This window comes from Acipenser ruthenus, chromosome 26, assembly GCF_902713425.1.
Source record: "Acipenser ruthenus chromosome 26, fAciRut3.2 maternal haplotype, whole genome shotgun sequence".
NCBI classification, from domain to species: Eukaryota; Metazoa; Chordata; class Actinopteri; order Acipenseriformes; family Acipenseridae; genus Acipenser; species Acipenser ruthenus.
In genome coordinates, this window is record NC_081214.1 from 26,730,442 (window position 1) to 26,750,698 (window position 20,257).

At 44.1% G+C, this 20,257-nt stretch overlaps 1 protein-coding gene across 5 annotated transcripts in view; it reads right to left on the reverse strand.

The window, feature by feature from the left end:
- Window positions 1-20,257, reverse strand: part of LOC117430676 (AF4/FMR2 family member 2-like) — a 140,560-nt gene that overhangs the window by 39,805 nt on the left and 80,498 nt on the right. For all 5 annotated transcript variants that reach the window (XM_059000769.1, XM_059000768.1, XM_059000767.1 and 2 more), the window contains 5 exons: window positions 16,440-16,484; window positions 11,648-11,734; window positions 9,386-9,422; window positions 9,100-9,151; window positions 1,135-1,186 (listed from right to left, as the gene is read on the reverse strand). In XM_059000769.1, coding sequence (XP_058856752.1) covers window positions 1,135-1,186; window positions 9,100-9,151; window positions 9,386-9,422; window positions 11,648-11,734; window positions 16,440-16,484 — 273 coding nt within the window. The remainder of the gene's footprint in view (window positions 1-1,134; window positions 1,187-9,099; window positions 9,152-9,385; window positions 9,423-11,647; window positions 11,735-16,439; window positions 16,485-20,257) is intronic.

Below are 20,257 nucleotides of genomic sequence, written 5' to 3' on the forward strand. Positions count from 1 at the left end.
GTATGCATGTCTGTATGTAAGAATGTATCCATGTAGGTATGAACAGTACGTAAGTATGAAAATTGTATATGTATGTTTAACATTATGTAGGTTAAAGTATTGGAAGACCAATACAAGGCTATTATACAATTACTTTTTGTATTACTAACTTCAAAATAACTCACATTTTTGCTTTAAGCCAGCAACTAAACAGCTATGGCCAAATGTTTTGCTTCACCCTTGAAAGAAAACTGACAATTGAAAAATGTGACATTTCGAAATCTAAAATGAAATACTACTATGGCTTCCGGTAGACTTTTGCGATATGATTTTGTAGATTCTTTGATTACATGATGTTAAATAAAAGATCTAAATTATGTTGATACCGTTTTTGGTTTAAATGATGTCTCAACCCTAAACTTTTGTCCATAGCTGTATATACTAAGTATATAGTAAATGCATTACAGGCGCCATGCAGTATCTCCCTTGCAAGTATAACAGGATGCATGTCACAGACGACCCCTCCGGGTTTAAATGTACAGCTTTGAAGTCCACTATTTTAATAACAGTGTTATTGAGAGGAGCTTGTATGGCATTGAATGAGCAGACAAGGCCTTTATCTTTAGATCTATAATTGAAAAGTGAGGGCAGCATCAATAACCTCACCTCTCCTTAACTAGAAATGAAAATTGATTCCAGATCCAGGCTTGCCTTTAATGTCCTTCTGCTTTAAACTAACGCCACAATAAGAACCAGAAGAGGAGGCTGTCTCTTAGAACAAAAACAGCCTCATCACATTTCTGTTTCTGAAAGGATTGCTTCAAAACGGCATTCAGACTCATTGTGCACCCTAAAAGGTACATTCATTTAAAATGAACATTATTATTATTATTATTATTATTATTATTATTATTATTATTATTATTATATTAAAAATGTATGCCACAGCAAATAAAGTGCTGTAAGATGAAGTAAAAACACCAGCTATTTAGCTGCAAGTCTTTCAAGAACAGTTAGGTTTGTTTATTTCTGGGTGATCTCTCTTCATGGACTCTGCTGTCTGCTAACAGCTCTGTGCATGTTCTTTTGTGTCTCTTGTATTTCTGTTCCAGTATTTCCAAGTGAATTAACATAGAGTTGAGGTCTTGTCTGTACCTGCTCGCTGTCTTCATCATCGCTGCTGAGCTTCAGATCATCCTCCAGCATTCTAGAACAGAGAGAATCAATCAATCACAGCGTTCCCTGTCTCTCTCTCTCATTCTCCAAGGAACAGGAGGAATGGAAAAAGAAAAAAAACACATTGAACGAAAAACAAAAAAAATGAAAACAAATAAATGGTGCTGTGCGCCTCTGAAGTAAATCTTGGATTGCCAATTCTGTTCAGTCCAGCAATCATAAAACACAGATTTAAGTGAGCAGCCTAGTCTAGGTCATGCAGTGTGGTACAGCACACCAGGGGCTGTATTCATGAAGCATTAACACACTAGTGTAGGCACAGCATTGCAATGCATTTACTGACATGGTGCTGGGTTACCAGTAGAACCCTTCAGTATTTACACAGAATTGTCTCTAAACTAAACACAACTGGTACACATTGGAGAGGCAAAACTCATAGGACCCAGACTAATGTAAAGCTTGTGTGACAGACAGAGCCTAACTGGTGAGGAAGGGACGAAGCAAAATAAGTTGTTGTTAAACAGACAGAAAGCAAACAGAAAAAGTACCATTGGTTTAGAATCTGTCTTCACCTCTGCAAACCAAAAAGTACCATTGGTTTAGAATCTGTGTTCACCTTTGCAAACCAAAAAGTACCATTGGTTTAGAATCTGTGTTCACCACTTTTAGCCTGCGCTGGAAACTTTAGAGGATTTCTTTTTAAAGAGGAAATGTGTTAAGGTTTAGAGTTTACAATGACCTAAGCTGCCGTGCAGTGTCTCAGATTGAGCATAACTGGCTACAGAACTACCAGTCGTTAACTTAATAATAATTTACAGATGTCAAGAACCCCAAGCAATGCCAGGCGCTGCAATTCATTCCTTGTATGGATTTATAAAGAGGACGGAGGTACCAGTATGTAACCCCAGACTGGAATCCAATTCTGATTGTAATGCCTAGATCATCCCAACTCAACCCTGAAGCTTTACCAGCAAGAGCCTCAAACCAACCTGAAGTGAGAGATACAGGGGGCAGGGTATTAGGGAAACACGTTACTAGCTTACTCCACATGAAACCCATGTTTCCACTTTTATTGAACCGCAAAAGTGAAACATAAAAATAATACATTCTTCAAACATGTCCTGAGGCACTCACACATTCTGAGGACTGATTCCATCACAGGCATCTTTAAAACAGTGAGTGCTGGGTGAGCTGAATTCGATATTAAACTTGGATAGCAATAGCTATGAGGGGACTAAGCTCTTCCCAAACTGCCTTGAGACATTCCCACTTACCCAAACTGTATGTATTGTGACAAAGCACAACTCACTCGGGTTCGTTGCCCCTTTAAAAATACGACCCAGAACAATGAAATGGATTTTTAAGCGCTGGTGCGCTATTTTTAATAAACACAAAAATCAAACACACAAAACCAAATAAACACCTAGCTCTTATCGAGCACTAACTACACACACAGGAACCTAACTAACACAGGACGGCTAAGCCGTTTCCCTGCCCCAAAACTTAATTAAACCACACAGGTTTGACACAGCACTTACTTCTGTCTGACTGCTTGGAGACAGAGCACACTATCTGCCTCCTTCTATACAACAGCATAGAACAGACTGGCTGCTCTCTTTAAATACCCTGCACCTGGCTCTGATTTACAATGATCACCAGGTGCAGGGGATAATTAAATAATGAAACAAAACAAAACAATTACATCAACCAATGTGCATTTGCACATGTTTTCTGCAGGGAGGATTTAACCCCCTCCCTGCTGTCTCACACATCCCCCCCCATGTCTTTTCAAGACACCGGCCATACCACGGCCACCTCCCTCCACCCTTAAAAGACCACCCAGCCTCAAGTCCAGCAATGTCCATTGCCGCCCTCTTCCACGGGCGGGCTTGAGGATGGGTCGGTCCTTACGGCGCTGCCAGGAAGGGACCGCAAACCGGCGACACGGGACCCCACCGGGCTAACAGGGCCGACCGAAGCATAGGACGGGGCACTGGAGGATGCCGCAGTGGACACAGGTCTTCCCCTGGGAACTGGCGCAGTGATGTCCGATCACCCAGGGTGAGCGAAGCAGCTAACAGGGGGAGCAACAGCGACGTCTGGCAGCAGCCCAGCGACGTCTGGGTGCTCGGGGAGAGCGGAGCAGGTAACCAGGGGCAGAGCTGTGGCCAGTGCTGCAGACTCCTGGGCTCCAGGTCCAGCACAGGGAGGTCCAGGAAGACCGGCAGGGTGTCCAGGAGCAAGGGGTGAGGGACTGGACGCAGCGGCGCCGAACTGGACTGTAGGGGTGGTGGTCGGGGCTGTGGTGGAGGTATGCTTTTCACCTCCTCCCCTCTGGGCTCCGGAAGCGGCGGCTCCTCCCCTCTGGGCTCCGGAAGCGGTGGCTCCTCCCCTCTGGGCTCCGGAAGCAGCGGCTCCTCCCCTCTGGGCTCCGGAAGCGGCGGCTCCTCCCCTCTGGGCTCCGGAAGCGGCGGCTCCTCCCCTCTGGGCTCCGGAAGCGGCGGCTCCTCCCCTCTGGGCTCCGGAAGCGGCGGCTCCTCCCCTCTGGGCTCTGGAAGCGGCGGCTCCTCCCTCTGGGCTCTGGAAGCGGCGGCTCCTCCCCTCTGGGCTCTGGAGCTGGAGTCAGCGGGGTACCTCTTGCTTGCTCCCATTTTTGGAGTAGCAGGTCTAGCTCTGTCGGCTCCGGATCCGGTAGCCCCCACTCCTGTCTCCACTTCTTTGTCTGCTCTTTCTGAGCAGCGGTGTTGCGATTGATCATTGCAATTAATTCTTTGAAATCCATTTTCTGGGTCGTAGGGATGCCCACACACTCTGCCAGCGTTCTCCACCAAATGTGACAAAGCACAACTCACTCGGGTTCGTTGCCCCTTTAAAAATACGACCCAGAACAATGAAATTGATTTTTAAGCGCTGGTGCGCTATTTTTAATAAACACAAAAATCAAACACACAAAACCAAATAAACACCTAGCTCTTATCGAGCACTAACTACACACACAGGAACCTAACTAACACAGGACGGCTAAGCCGTTTCCCTGCCCCAAAACTTAATTAAACCACACAGGTTTGACACAGCACTTACTTCTGTCTGACTGCTTGGAGACAGAGCACACTATCTGCCTCCTTCTATACAACAGCATAGAACAGACTGGCTGCTCTCTTTAAATACCCTGCACCTGGCTCTGATTTACAATGATCACCAGGTGCAGGGGATAATTAAATAATAAAACAAAACAAAACAATTACATCAACCAATGTGCATTTGCACATGTTTTCTGCAGGGAGGATTTAACCCCCTCCCTGCTGTCTCACAGTATATACTAAACAACCTGAGCAGATTGCCTGGGCTGCAGAGATTTTACTTTCATTCCAGTGAGCTGTGATGTTTTACATTACCAGCAGATGGCGATGGTGTGTATACTGATGGCCAGTCCTGTTTGGATATCTCTGCTGCACAATCCACAGATACTGTATCAAAGGCAATAATAATTAAACCAAAATGTAATCTTGTGTGTCAATATTTTCTGAAGTGGCAGTGACTTCACATAGCAGCTCAAACTGGTTCTTTGCTAATCCTATGTTGCTCTAATAGTTCACAGCAGGGTAATGATTGGATTAAGTGGGGTTTCTAATCTAATTATTGGGGGTTAGGAAATCCCTGGCACTAAATAATTAACTGGAGATTATGGTTTAAAACGGCCAACTGAACTGCAACCTTGAAAGGTCCCCCCCCCCCCCCCCCCCCTTCCTCTATCCCTGCCATTCTAAATGAGGAATTAGTTCAGCCAAAAACAAGACATGCATGAACAGACGTAGCATCTTCACAGTGCTTGTGCTGAGCTAACAAATGAGATGGAAACCGCAGGCTCAGTCTGGTCTGTCTGCATTAAAGAGCTCCACAGTTTACATACAGAGCCTTTCACAAAACCAAACCCACATCCCCAGGTGCAACTAAATGCACAGTGAGTAAACCCCAGCCTGAGCGAGGAGGACAGCGTGGTCCCATGCAGGGGAAAAGGAAAATGTGTGTACTGCTGTGTGGAATACTCTTAACTGCCACTAATGTGTTGAGCACCGACAGCACTCAGGCCCTGATGTAATATTGTGAATGAAATGATGACATGTGCGTCAACACCCCTGCTGATTCCCATTCCATTTGTTTACTCATTTTACATTGGGTTTTAAACACATGTTGCTGCCAAGGTCACAAAAACAGCCACTTTTCTGTCTACACTACTTGTAAAATGTTTTACAAGCATAATTTACTAGATTCCTAAGATAACTGCCACACAGTCTAACATGCCAACCGGGTTTTCCATCAAGAGAAATGAGAAGCAGAGAGAAATAGGGAGTGAGAGAGCGGGAGGGTTTTTTCGAGTCACACAGCCAGCACAGAGGCCTGCGCTCGTGAGCATCTCTGGCGCCATCTCAGTAATTAGTGTAATTACAGCTGGTGGGAAGAGTAGCTCCTGTGGTTATTATCCATTACCTACAATCACTCCCATTGTCATCTGCCTGGAGCTGCTCTGTACAACAGGGGAAAGCGCTTCTACTCTACAGTAAAGAATTCTCTTAACTTTAGCAACACAAAAAGCTTTAGCTCAACATAGTCCGAAAGAGGCCAGAATCCTCTTTGATTTTCTCAGTAACGCAAAATGACAAACTACAGTCGTGGTATCTGTTCATTCCTGACGTATAGTAAAGTCACCAAAAATGAAATCATTTGGGTGCCTAAATAATGGAAAGAGGCCTGTCTGGGGCAGGGCGTGGGCTGGATACTCCTCCCAGGTATCTCCACTAGGACTATACCAGCTCTGATGAATCATCGGGGGCAGGCTGTCGAGCAGCAGGTACTGTAATAAACCCTTCTCTGTCATGTTCAAACACTGCCCTTTTCTCACAATGTCTGACATGACAAAGCAGAGATGCACTCACACACACAGAGAGAGACACACAAACAGACTGCCGCCCCTGTCAAAGATCTCAGTTTCTGAGACAGACTCAGGCAGGAGGTGTTGGAGTGGTGTTAACCCCGCATTCCTATCAAGAGAAGCAGACAAATCACTTGAATAATTAAACAATCAGATGGAGGGAGGAGGGGTTTTGTCTTCACTTTAGTCTGACAATACAATACAGTTTGCTTTTACACAGGGCTTTAAATGCGGCGCATCCCAGGGTGCTTTACAATATAAACTGTAGAATATAAAAAATAAAAAAAGACACTGGCCAATCAATCCAGCTCAAGAATAAGCCGACACAAACACATCTGTTTTTATATCTGATTTTAAAGACTGGACCGGGCCAGCAATCCTGATATGGCGTGGGACGGTGTTCCAACGGCAGGGATCTAGCAACTAAAGGCCATGGCCCTTGCTGATTTCAGATGACTTCATGGGACTGCTGAAAGATCAGCATTCTCCTTTCATAGACATGGTATTTAATTTACATGCATAGGACCCATCTATAATGTATATATATTTAGAATTGTGCACATCTTTTACAGTAACAAAATCTAAATGCCCCTTACCAAATAATTGTGTAATGACAATATTCAGCCACCGACAGCACTGTGTTCTGCATTAGGAAATCTATTCAAATTCAAGGCAAAGTGATTTGCCCCTGAAAGAGATATGTAGATGTCACAGGGTGTATAACAAGCACACACACGAAGGGCTTCTGTTAATCCATTGTCGTCAGCTCTACAGTTGCTTTCTTTTCCTCAGTGATGTTTAAAGCCTAGCTGGTCTCTGTCTGACTTTATGTGTTATATAACAGCAAGGGATGACTAAAAGAAAGCCCTATTAGTTCAGATATGACAAAAGTGCGAGCCAGGCGTTCAAAGATCCCTGGAACTTAAGAGTCTTGACACTTTAATGATATGTTTCGATGGCAGAGTTGAGACCGGGCCCAGCAAGTGTGAAGTGTGTGGAACAGTGGCAGCTCATCTAGCAATGGAGAGCGTGCTGTCACTGACTGCAATTAGGAGGCCCTGTTGGTGGGGCAGGGAGGCAGGGAGGCAGACAGGCAGGCAGGCAGAGAGACAGGCAGGCAGGGATGGAGGCAGGGAGACAGGCAGGCAGAGAGACAGGCAGGCAGGCAGGCAGACAGACAGGCAAGCAGGGAGACAGGCAGGCAGGGAGACAGGCAGGGAGGCAGGCAGACAGACAGGCAGGCAGGGAGACAGGCAGGGAGGCAGGCAGGGAGGCAGGGAGACAGGCAGGGAGGCAGGCAGGGAGGCAGGGAGACAGGCAGGCAGGCAGGGAGGGAGACAGGCAGGGAGGCAGGGAGACAGGCAGGCAGGCAGGGAGGGAGACAGGCAGGGAGGCTCTGACAGGGGGCACAAGTAGCTGCCACTTCTCCAGACAAGACTTTGGTATCTCTGAGTCTGGCTGGTAAACTACTATGTTCTCTCTACCAAAGCCTGTATCTAACCACTCACTTTCTATGCATGTATTCAATGGCTTACACTAGGCTTGGACTCGCATTGGCACCACAGCAGTTAACAGATACTGTCCTTTTCCTTACCAGCAACTCTTTGAAACACAGAGATGGTCAATCAAAGCTGTTTACTACAAACTGTTATTACTGTAGCATGATTCTTTTCTTAGACAATTGTAACATTAACAAAGAAACTCAAGACTACTTCCAAGCTCCTAAACGAATGATCCCACTTGTTTATTTCTAGCTTGGGAACTTCATTTCCTTTCTGATCAAAGCCGTGCCGATGATGATTTGGAGTGAAAAGCTTTGAGACTGCAGCTCACATTATCGTGTGTGCTACAGTGCTATGTGAAGGGCCCATCTGGATCTGGAGCCATTTATAAAGCATGTGCTTAGTATATATATATCTAATGGTGTAATTCCTTTCTTTTCCTGACTTCAATAGGTCAAGTATATCATCAAGTATATGGAAGCTTGTGGGGGAATTAAAGGATCTGTTTAACAAGCAAACCAATGTTCCAAGTACTACAGTAGTGTAGAGAGCAGTGCCTGCATGCTGAGTAAACCTGCCAGGGGTACTCGTCTGTTTAACATGAACCAGGCGCTGCTGCTCAGCTGTGCTTACTTGGCAGTTCCCAGTGTTAGCTGTAACAGGACCCTGGGTGACCCCAGTCAATGCATTCAGCTCAGCAGAGACAAAGCCTGCATTGAAATGTACTTGTCTTGGGTCGGCTTTCCCAAAACTTTCAGGCTGTTCGAAGCATGATGTAAAACATCCAAAAAAATGTGACGCCCCCACTGAGCAAAAACAAACAAGACTGAAGGAGCAGACTGCAAGGAGCACAACAGAGAATGGGCTGTGGAATACAATGCAAAGCTTGTCATTTAGGGAACAACTCAAAGCCACTTTCCACAAAGCTGTTGTTTTTTTGATAGATTTATAATATTGATGATGCTTTTCTACTTTCACAGAAATAAAAAATGTCCAACTTTGTGCTTGTGCTTCAGAATCAGACCTTGAAACCTCTGCCCAGAATCGCAATGGAGTTCAAAACTCAGTGAATAGAATGTTAAAAAATACCATTACAAGAACCCACATTGGCCCAGTGGATGGCACTATGTGCAATTCAAAAATCCAATTAGAATGAAAAGTGTCGATATTCTATTCTAGTCTATTATATAGGATAATAAGAGACCGTTTATAACACGGATGGTACTTGTTATACAAATAAATAAATCGTGCACCAAGAAAACTTCTTTGTATGGAGTTAGAAAGTCTTGACATCACTTAAACACAGAGACTGAAAAGGACATCATGGGTTTCCTTTCCAAATGACTGAATAAACAGGTAAAAACCACACTTTGTGTTCTGTATCTGGTGAATGGAAAGCAAAGACTGCAGAGGATGGATGGTGGAGGGTGAAGGCTGATCTGGCTCAGCATTTCACAAGCTCCCTCGAGGAGACAAGGAATTTCTGAAGTGATGAATCAAACGGATACTCACGACTTCTGTGGCACAGACTTGGTTGCAGCCTTGTTGGGAGCATCGCTGCGTTCTGTAAAGGAATTCACACGTACACATCAGAGCAGTGTTTTCATTAAACACTGTCCAAAAGCCGTCCAGCCATCAATTGAGCTTTGCTAACAACGTGTCACACGGCATAACGTTTTAATGAAAATGAACACTGTTCCACTGGCGCACCATGTCATTAATAATTTAGTCCTAGATTTAATTACACTTTAGCAGGATTACATTGGCTTGTAGATTAGAGGAACAAAAGGAGACCTACTTGGTCCGTTGTATCCGGAGGGGAGATGCTGGGGCTCCTAGAAGAGAAGCACAGGAAATATTTCAGTACACATTGAGGAAATACAAATGAACTGGAGCATCAAGGCAAGGAGTTTTGCTTGGGGAGTTCATTGATTTTACACTAATATAATTAGACAGAACACACAAGTCATGTGTCTCTCTGTGTGGGCTGAACAGAGAACATCCAAGTTAAAAGACACAAATAAACACAGATTGACAGCCCATGCTTAATAAGGGGAATGCCATGAAGGTCACGTTGGGTTTTAGGCTAACAGGAGAGTGGCGCCTTTGTCAGCTGATCACTAAGAGGTGCATAATCCCAATCACACGTGGGACTCTGACACTATCCATCGCTGTTCATTTGACATGGAATGTAGTGTTTCTTTCAGTATTTCTAAAAGTGCTTCTGAGTGTTCTGTAGTTATGGGTTTAGTTCTCTTCGGTGCCATACACAAAAAAAACACCCACACTTGTTAACAATATTCTCCTGCTAGAACTATGATCTACACATGCAGTTTAAACTGACTCCGGCCAGCGTCTCAGAAGGAAGGAGGCACGATCCCATTTGTTTTGCAGTTCTAGGATTCATGGCTTTCTTTCTTGAAGGGGAAGTGGGAAAGTGTTGCTTGGCAGTCGAGCTCGGAGCATGAATGTGTTTTACAGCACCAAAACAGACAGTGGCTGGCTGTAGTCTTGTATTAAACTTTGTGTCTATCAATGTCAATGACTTTAGGAATCGGTCTCCAGGGATGATTTCCTTTGATCCCTTTTTCCCCTGGACTCATGAGGCTTGACAGGGAAGATGTTTGTTTCATTCTCCTCAAAGCAAACGCTCCAATCACCAGTCTGTTCCCGTAATTCCCAGCTATCAGTCATTGGCTTGGGCCCAGATACCTTCCAACTATCGGCATGCAGCGCACATTATGAGCCCGGGTGAGATACTGTAGCATGAACTATGATCGTTAAACTTCTTTGAAAAAAGCTCTGTGCAGAACTGAAAACATTCCGGCCGCGGATCAGGTCATTCCTATCTCTTTTTAAAAAGGTATCGTAAAGCTTTCTCGTCTTACACATTCGGATATACAGGCTGTTCTATTGTACAGGGTTCTTTCTTAAATCCTCTGAAGAATAGGATGTGAGGAGGGGCACTGACTTGCTTATCAATTCTGTTTTAATCCAGTGCAGGTCAGAGGAATACAAAAAAAGCCAAAAAAAGAGAGTCTCTACTGCTTCCACTGTTCACACTAGCATGCATATTGTTGTTGCTTTTTTCCCCAATAGGAAACAAGGTTCGGTGCTTCCATGTAACCCAATTCCTGTGTTATTATCTCATGATGTGGTTTTCCAGTAACAAAAAAATGACAGTGCCATTGTATAGCCTATTTCTTTTTCTTTTCCTTTACCCTGAAGCTGCTGCACAGATAACGTGGCCTGCATTACTGTCGCTACAATGAAAGCGTTTTTACATTTTCATTTGCAGCGTCTCTCTGCCATTATTTTCCCACCGTTGTCTTCTAACTTCCTGTGCAGTGTCTCAGGGGGGAAGCTAATCTATCATCGAGAAGGGGAGAGCCAGGTTGAGGTCTCCTGTATTATCTGAGCAGGCCTCCTCCAGTCTCTGCGGCTGACGAACTGCATAAGCCAGCGCAGGGGTTATTACGGGGCTATGCAATGTACTGTATTGTATCTTCTGCTCCTTTTTTAATGGGACACATGCAATTACACAGGAGGTCATGTTTTCTATGGAAGCCTTCCGCTCTATTGAAAGCGATACTTATTAGAAGTGTGACAAGCGATGCCCCTGCAATAGGTGGGTGCCAAAGTAACCTAAACATGTCCCTCACACTGTGGTGAAACTACTGCTAGCCCTGCTGTTAGCTGCTGCTAATTTAGCTATCTTCATACTTGATTTTAATGGTGGTAAATTCCTCGACGCACTGTACTTTGCAGTAGGGTTTGTGCATGCTTCATCAATACAATTTATACCGTCTAACTGAGTTTCATGAAAATCCCTAAAAAAAAAAAAAGAAAAAAGAAAAAACGGTTTCCAATCCCCCCAAACTCTTTTGTAGGTACACCCTTAACTGGAAGTGTGCATGTAATTCTAGTGCAATTAACAACACTCCAAACAGAGTGTGTTTCCATCTGAGCTTGGTCAGGAGCAGGGCTGGGGTCTGGAAGCTATTTCTGGTCAATGTTCACGCAAGGTACTGTATGTATGGAGCTGTCTGTAAAGACCTACCTTGGATGGAATGGGGAACTTGGTCTGCTCTGCTTTTCCAGGAGTGTGAATCGCTGTCAATGGTGGCGGCCATGAGTGGGTCATCTCCTGCAAGATGAAATGGATACACTGTATCATTCTACTGAGATCAGAACCTATTCCACTCAATTCTGCCAGCAGCACATTAACACTAAATATATGTGTGCAAGTCAAGCATGGCAAATTGTTCTTTCATAGTAACTACAGCTCACAGGCTGCTCGAGACTGTATCCTAATGGGAGGCAAAGAAACTGAAGGAGAGTGGGCTTCTTAACCTTACATTTAATTGCGGTTTTATGTTTTTCTCTTGAATGCCGGTAAAGTTCCAAACTTCAGACAGATTGCTGTGGCCCGTGACCGAGGCGTGAGTCAGTAGCCTGCACTGTATCAGACAGGAGTGGGCGTCTACAGCCCTCCTCATAGCCAGGGGCTGATTCAGTGTGATCTACAAGGCCTCACAGGTTTCGTTTCTCAGCACACACACTTGTTTTGATGAGCGAGAGGAAAGCGTTCACCGAAGCATGATGCACTCATCACTTAGATTTATTGATTTGTGTTTGTTTGTTTGTGCAGTCACATGAACGTATTATTTGATCTATTAATAGAGGACCCTCTATTACACTGTAGCTGTTCCACGAGCGGAAATACACACAGGAACCCTGGTCTCCCCTCACTGGGTACTGAAATGGGATTTGCAGGTGTTTACTCTTTCGATTTCTTTAATGTTGCAGGGAGGGATGCACAATACATTAGTATCTAGAATGGGTAGCAAACTGTTTCTTATCAAACAGAAATCCCAACCAACCGTCTCTCTGCAGTGCTCTCTCACTCACACACACACTAATCATCCAGGCACTGACCCACTCAGTCTCTCAATTAACGTACTAAAGGATACTAAAGGATATCTTTATTAACCCTGACAGAGGCACTGATTAAAAGCAAAAGACGCTTTTATGAATGTGAAGTATCTGAAAATCTGTGTTACATTGTAATGATTCTGTATTTGGCAAAGCACACAGTGCCAGCGGAACAGTGCTGTCTCTGAACTCGACTTCCCTTTGAACTGCAGCAAAGTGTTCTTTAAACTGCGGAATAGTCCTATAAGACTCCTGAGCATTCAGTACAGCAGTGCACTGTTACAGACAACCCCAAGAGCAAACACAAAACTCCCTCAATGATAAATATTCCAGTACATATGCAGATACAGATAAGCAGTAGCCTGACTAACACAGGTGAGAAGCAAGAGTAGAGCATTCAGAATCTCCTCAGTCTGGTCCACGTCCCTGACAGTTTCCAATTGCAGTAACGTTTTTACAATGTGATGGAATGGGTCAGCCCTGTTTAGTGATGTGTAAATAAAACGATTCAGGGTTACACATTGTTTAGCACTGAACTCCAGTCACTGAAGTACTGCAATTAAAAACAGGTGTTTTTAAATGAAGGATCAAATCATGGCTGCCCCTAACTTTCACATTCATTTTTCTAGCCGTTAAATGAATTCATTTCAAGGCATTACGCGAGATAGAAATGAAAAAATGCTCGGGGAAAATGATTTCAGAGCATTGGATTGAAGGCAGGTCAGGAGGAAATAAAATAATAAGTAATTTGACTACATGGTAGAAGAGGAATGCTGTGTGACTGGTGGGTATATGGATCTCTTCAATGGCATGCAGTGTTTAAGTGCCATTTCAGTTCTCATCAGCTCAGCATGCAATGAGAAATGGGAAATCCTGAATACATAAAGTACTGGTACAACCGAGCACGTGTGAAAATGATACATCATTGACTGTCTCTGCCTCTGACAAACAATACACAGCAAAACTTTATTACTGCACAAAGAATATTGAGCTTGATGGAAACCCCAACAATGCCAGACAATTATTTGCAATAGAGGTTGGCATGAATCTGTTAATGAAAAAGGCTCTGTAGTGTTTATATTCAGATAATAAAACTGGAATTACAGGGATCCATTATTGTATTGTGCTATCTTCAGGACTGCGCTCCTGTAAGTCCTGTAACGCTCCTTTTCAAACGTTACACTACTTATAACAGCAGGGAGCCCCACAGAATCAGACACTAGTCTATGACAACGCCCAGCCTGCTTAGTCTTGAATGCTGGACCTGCGTGGGATTTCTTATTGCATAAGCTTGTAAGGTGAATTGCTGGTGCTTGTATAAAGAAACATAACCAAGTCTTCATCTCTCCATATATCTTTAAATACAAAGCACACGTTGTCCTGTCTGACTAGCAGCTCGGACACCTGTGTGACCGCTGGCTGAATGAGGAGTAGCCTGTGCAGATATCAAGTACTAACTTCTTGGTATGGTTCTGTCGCCACTGCTCTGATACCCTGGAAGGGATGATCTGTAATCTGCCAGCACATTGTGCTAACATGGTGCAAAGTTTTGAGACGCTGTGTAAACCCTGCCTGTCTGCATGGTATACTCCATGTCAGCCATCTCTGTGGCTGCAATAAATAAACTTGTGTAAGCTATCAGACACCTCATTCATCTTCTCCAGCAGCACAGACTTCTCAAGCTGAAGCCCCAACGACCATAAAGGTTAAATCCGCGAGTAACAATTATTCTTCCCTTCAACCAAGGGACGCTTGGGCTATTTTGCAGTACAGGATTTCGTTCTTTTCATGATCCCTGCTTGCTTGATTGCATCTGCTGTATGTATGCATCAGTGATGGAAATAGGTATGAGAAATGTGTGTGTGTATATTAGTATTAGTGCTGTATTACCTGGGAATACACCTGGATTCTATTAAACACTTACTGTAAGGCTAATCGTGGGATAACCACGGATAGGTGGCTGATGCAATCCAGGGTGCGGCTTTCTTACATGTAGTTTGATACAGTGTCTCTAACGACCAGTTAACATGCACAACTGAGTTAATCTGGCAGATTTCTCACTCTCAGTGACACCCTACAATACCACAGCAATTCAATACAGCCACCACATAATACAATACCAGCCATGCAAACACCACTCACTGACATCACACTGACCAAAAAGACTGTCTACTCCCAGCCATGCAAACACCACTCACTGACATCACACTGACCAAAGAGACTGTCTACTCCCAGCCATGCAAACACCACTCACTGACATCACATTGACCAAAGAGACTGTCTACTCTCAGCCATGCAAACACCACTCACTGACATCACACTGACCAAAGAGACTGTCTACTCCCAGCCATGCAAACACCACTCACTGACATCACACTGACCAAAGAGACTGTCTACTCCCAGCCATGCAAACACCACTCACTGACATCACATTGACCAAAGAGACTGTCTACTCTCAGCCATGCAAACACCACTCACTGGCAGTTCGAAATCCAACATTTCTTTCAGGAAATGTATGTGTTCTGCAATGTTGTCATTTTGTATTTGATTGCATTATTAATGGTTTTAGTATTCTGCTGTTTTCCTGTTGTTTTCTCCACCATTGCTCCCGGCAGTCTGCAATCTCCCAGTTCCAGCTCTCAGCTCGGGGCTTGTAGGACATGCTCCAGATTCCTGCGTACTGAAAAGCTGCCTGCTCCAGTGATAGATGTGCGAGCTACCCACAGTGGCACTTATCTAGCTATCATAAATCAACAGTGAGATTTGAAGGATAATTATACAAATGTGACATGTTTCTAAAGCCAAAAAGCATCTCCACTAGAATGGAGAGAGAGAGAGAGAGAGAGAGAGAGAGAGAGAGAGAGAGAGAGAGAGAGAGAGAGAGAGAGAGAGAGAAAGAGAGAAATGCAAAGTACAAGTGCAAGACTGCATCTTAAATCAGATTTTCATTATTGGGGTCTGATGGACGCCGCTTGCCACCGATTATTATTATAAATTACTATTATTATTATTTTATTGAAACAACATGTAACGGCAGGTGGTCTGTAAGGCATGTATTGTAACAGAACTTGCTTCTGAAGTAGATAGACCCTTATATAAGACACCTTCAGAGAGGCAGGCAGGAAGGAAGGGATTCAGTTATTTACTCAGCTATTAAAAGTGGCCACTCTTACTCATTCTTCCTGACAGCTAAACACGGGGTTGCCTGGCAACCATTATTTGACATCATCTCCTTCCTAATGGGTTCCCACGTCTGACAGGTTCATGTAATTCACAGGGTCAGGCAACTTGTTACTCACTTTCTCAATGACGTACGTTTAATCGCTTAAAATACACATCATGCAACCCCTACCGAGCACTAAGCAACCGTGCTTGTACGGAATCAAACTCGCGCACACACACATGCAAATTCACATGTGAGTACATGTCAAGCACCAAGACATACATGCAATATGTGCACCTTCGTAACCTTGAGATGAAACGTGTGTGCGGAGACACGCTGACACACACTATAATCAAGCAGCCTGTCAAATTCTCAACACTACTTAGAGTGTTGGTGGCTCAGCAGGTGTCAGCCACTAACACCTCTAGTGCAAAATGAAACAAGTCCACTCCAGCCATCTGCAATGTCAATCCTGACACAAATCTCACATACAAAACATGCCTTCATGGTGCACAGGGATGCTGTGCCTCCAGAGAAGGGAGTGTATTAACCAGAGACACCAGACTCTCTTTTGCAAGCAAGATTCCTCATCCCTGGGGCTTCAGTACACTGTATGATGCTTCACTTAAAGGGAAGGTCACAGACACATGGATCCAGAGGCTTGAATTTCACCAAGATAATTAAACTGTGGACCAACCACTGTGTGCAAGTTACATTATACAGGAAAAAACAAAGAGGAGAAAGTCAAACTCACCCGCAGTATTTCTTCAACACAGCTGGAGTCATTCGAAAGGCTGACCTGTGAAAAACAAAAGAGCTCTCATTAGAAAAAAACGCACCGTTTTATAGAATAGCAACCAAAAGGAAAAAAAAAAAAAAAAAAAGGTAATAAAACTCAATGTTATGACACCAAACCGGTGCGCTGGCCAAATCTCAGTGGAAACAGCAACACACTGTTCACATCCATGGTACAGGACACACAGATGGGCAACAGCTTTTCAGCATGTCACCATCTCATTCATTCATTGAAGACATTTGAAGAAAAAGCCTCTAAAATCAAATCTGTGTCATACTTGCTGTAGTCATTAATGAGCAATAATAAATATGTTACTAACAGTATTTGTTGACACGCTATAGAAGTGTAATGCAATGCAATAGCACACTATTAGCTGCCTGACATGTTATAACATAGTTATAAGGTTTGTATATGCCCTATTAAAATGTTTAAAACATTGCTATAACCTACTATCAGACCCTCTCAAACACACTCAGCGGTGTATTAATTATCGATAACATGTTCCTCTCAATTCAAGCCACGGCTGTAACTGTCCCCGAGCGATTGCTATTAATGATGAGCAGGCTGGCCGCGGAGTTCTTGTTTCTGGGGTGTGTATGCAGCACTGCATTGGGGTGGCATTTACAGGAAGCTGCACAATTTTAGAAACTTTTTTTAGTACGTCAATGAAAAAGGTAACTCGCTATATACTATGTATGCGACAGACAGACTGGACCACACCACCAGCAGTACTGCACTGGCAGCAGGTATTAGATCTTCTGAGCTGTAATCTCTAAACGCTCCACAGAGTTTAAAACACTGCAGGCTATTCATTTCACTTTAGGAATGCCTAACTGCTAAGACTCTGGAAACAGACAAGAGAAGCTTTTTGTCATTTGAGAATTGAGATGCCAGACCGTCTCACAGAGAATTCCCCCGAAGCAGAGGGCCCTGCTCCCCACAGACTCCCTGTTGTCTCTCTGCACCACATTGAAGAATGTCTGTGCCCAGAATATCTGTACCTGCCAATGTGCACGTCCAACCACCATGTACTACTGTGACATCACAGCGAAGCGTGCAGTGGCTTAACCCTCTGAGATAGCATCACACGCTAAGCCCTAAGCTTGTGCAACAGCAGCAGAATGTGAGAGCTCGATAATTCAGGGCTGGAGGGAAGTGCACTGTTTAAACATCTTTTTCTTTTTACATAGTAACATTCACAGTATAAGATTTGGGGGGCATCGGTAAAATGCTTTACTTGTTCAGAAGTATAAGATAACAGTACCTTACTTTGATAAAGACAAACCAAGCTGGAAAAGTAAATCTGTGTGTACAGTGTTCATTAATCATTCAATCAATACGTGTTGTACCAGAAACTTCATCACAAGAGACAGATGGACTGACAGCTAAAGCAGTCCAGTGCAGATGAGTGCTGATAGCAGTCTGGGAGACACTGATCAGTGCAGATGAGTGCTGATAGCAGTCTGGGAGACACTGATCAGTGCAGATGAGTGCTGATAGCAGTCTGGGAGACACTGATCAGTGCAGTGAGTGCTGATAGCAGTCTGGGAGACACTGATCAGTGCAGATGAGTGCTGATAGCAGTCTGGGAGACACTGATCAGTGCAGATGAGTGCCGATAGCAGTCTGGGAGACACTGATCAGTGCAGATGAGTGCTGATAGCAGTCTGGGAGACACTGATCAGTGCAGATGAGTGCTGATAGCAGTCTGGGAGACACTGATCAGTGCAGATGAGTGCTGATAGCAGTCTGGGAGACACTGATCAGTGCAGATGAGTGCTGATAGCAGTCTGGGAGATACTGATCAGTGCAGATGAGTGCTGATAGCAGTCTGGGAGACACTGATCAATGCAGTGAGTGCTGATAGCAGTCTGGGAGACACTGATCAGTGCAGATGAGTGCTGATAGCAGTCTGGGAGACACTGATCAGTGCAGATGAGTGCTGATAGCAGTCTGGGAGACACTGATCAGTGCAGATGAGTGCTGATAGCAGTCTGGGAGATACTGATCAGTGCAGATGAGTGCTGATAGCAGTCTGGGAGACACTGATCAGTGCAGATGAGTGCTGATAGCAGTCTGGGAGACACTGATCAGTGCAGATGAGTGCTGATAGCAGTCTGGGAGACACTGATCAGTGCAGATGAGTGCTGATAGCAGTCTGGGAGACACTGATCAGTGCAGATGAGTGCTGATAGCAGTCTGGGAGACACTGATCAGTGCAGATGAGTGCTGATAGCAGTCTGGGAGATACTGATCGGCATGCAATCGTTTCTCACCCTGAGTGACTGAGCCCTGAGTGATGTCACTGTGCTCGCAGCGTGGCCCCGTGGTGACACAGTGGTCTGTGTTAGTATTAGCTGAACCTGTTTCTAATGAGTGCTGATCTAACCCCATTGTGTAAGTATTCAAGGTTATCAGCGGTACAGCGGTGAGGCACAGAAAAGGGAATTATGTTACCGAAAGACGAAAAGAAAAGAAAACCTAATTACTCAGAGGTTTCTGGAGCGCCTGTCTGACACTGCAGGGACTTTGTAAACACTCCTCACAGACAAACCTTTTGCAAACCCATAAACTTCCTATTTGCTCAAGGGCAGCAGCTAATACCCTGTTCCCATGGAAACACAGTCTTCATGCTCAGCGTAGGGAATCTTATCAGATGCTTACAAAAAAAAAAAAAACCAGAATCAGGAATAAAGTGTTACTGCTGATCTCATTCCCAAGACTCCTGTGTTTGCACTTCTCCGAGTTACTCATGTTCCTCTCGCTGAAATTAACAACTCTAATTACCCAAGTTTTTATTTTTTATGAAGCTATTACTTATCTGTGATAAAACGGGAATCCTTAACAGGTAGTATTGCTCCTTTGTGAAGGACAGCACCTTACAGACTTAAGTGGAGTCGCTGATAGCGCCCAAGAGTCGTCTTTATTGTCCCTTTTTATTTTACAAATTGCCAACCCAGAACCCTCCAGCTCAGATCCTATTTCCAGGCAGCGGCAGGGGTCCTCTTGGTACCTGTCTTTACAGCCAGATTGAATTGCTTTACAAATCATTTCCTCTGCTCTCCGGGCAGACCAGCTGAAAGGCACACATGCCTTTTCCAGGGGGGAGAGGGAAGGCAAACGGTCCGTAGCTTTAGAGGTACTCAAAGAGGCAATGTGACCCGTTTCAAGACACACAGACCCAGCTCCTCACCCCCAACCAGGGTCCCAAAAGGCAGTGGTACTGACTGTCAAGAACTTTAACCCATTGATTTCAGAAAGATATTATCTAGAGGTGCAATCAGAAGCCAATGTCCTAAACGAGTTTTAAAATCAACAATAATTGATGCCTTGAGATCACTTTATTATTAAAATGCAAGAACAAAAAACACTGGTTATATAATATACGAGACTCCAAATAGACCACCAGGTTGATTAATCAATCATTCTATTAAAGGTAAATTGAGGCTTGCAAGACATAAATTACAAATATTGACTAATCGCTTCATCGTTGCATCTGTCCAGCTTGCTGTGGTTTGCTGAACTACACTAAGATCCTGTAGAGTAACATTCTGCTCCTAACTATCTCATCCAGCGCTTTAACAAGCCCCAAACTGCAGGGTTCCAGCTGCTTCTGCTAGAAAACTATTCATTGGCAGATGCAATGATCACTTCAAGTGGCACTTATCATTTAAACTTACTGGTGCAGCACCGAGTGCTCAAGAAAAGTGTGTCAGTCACCTCATTCTGCAAGACTGCAGAAACCTTTTAGGAAAAAAGAAAGAAAGAAAGAAAGA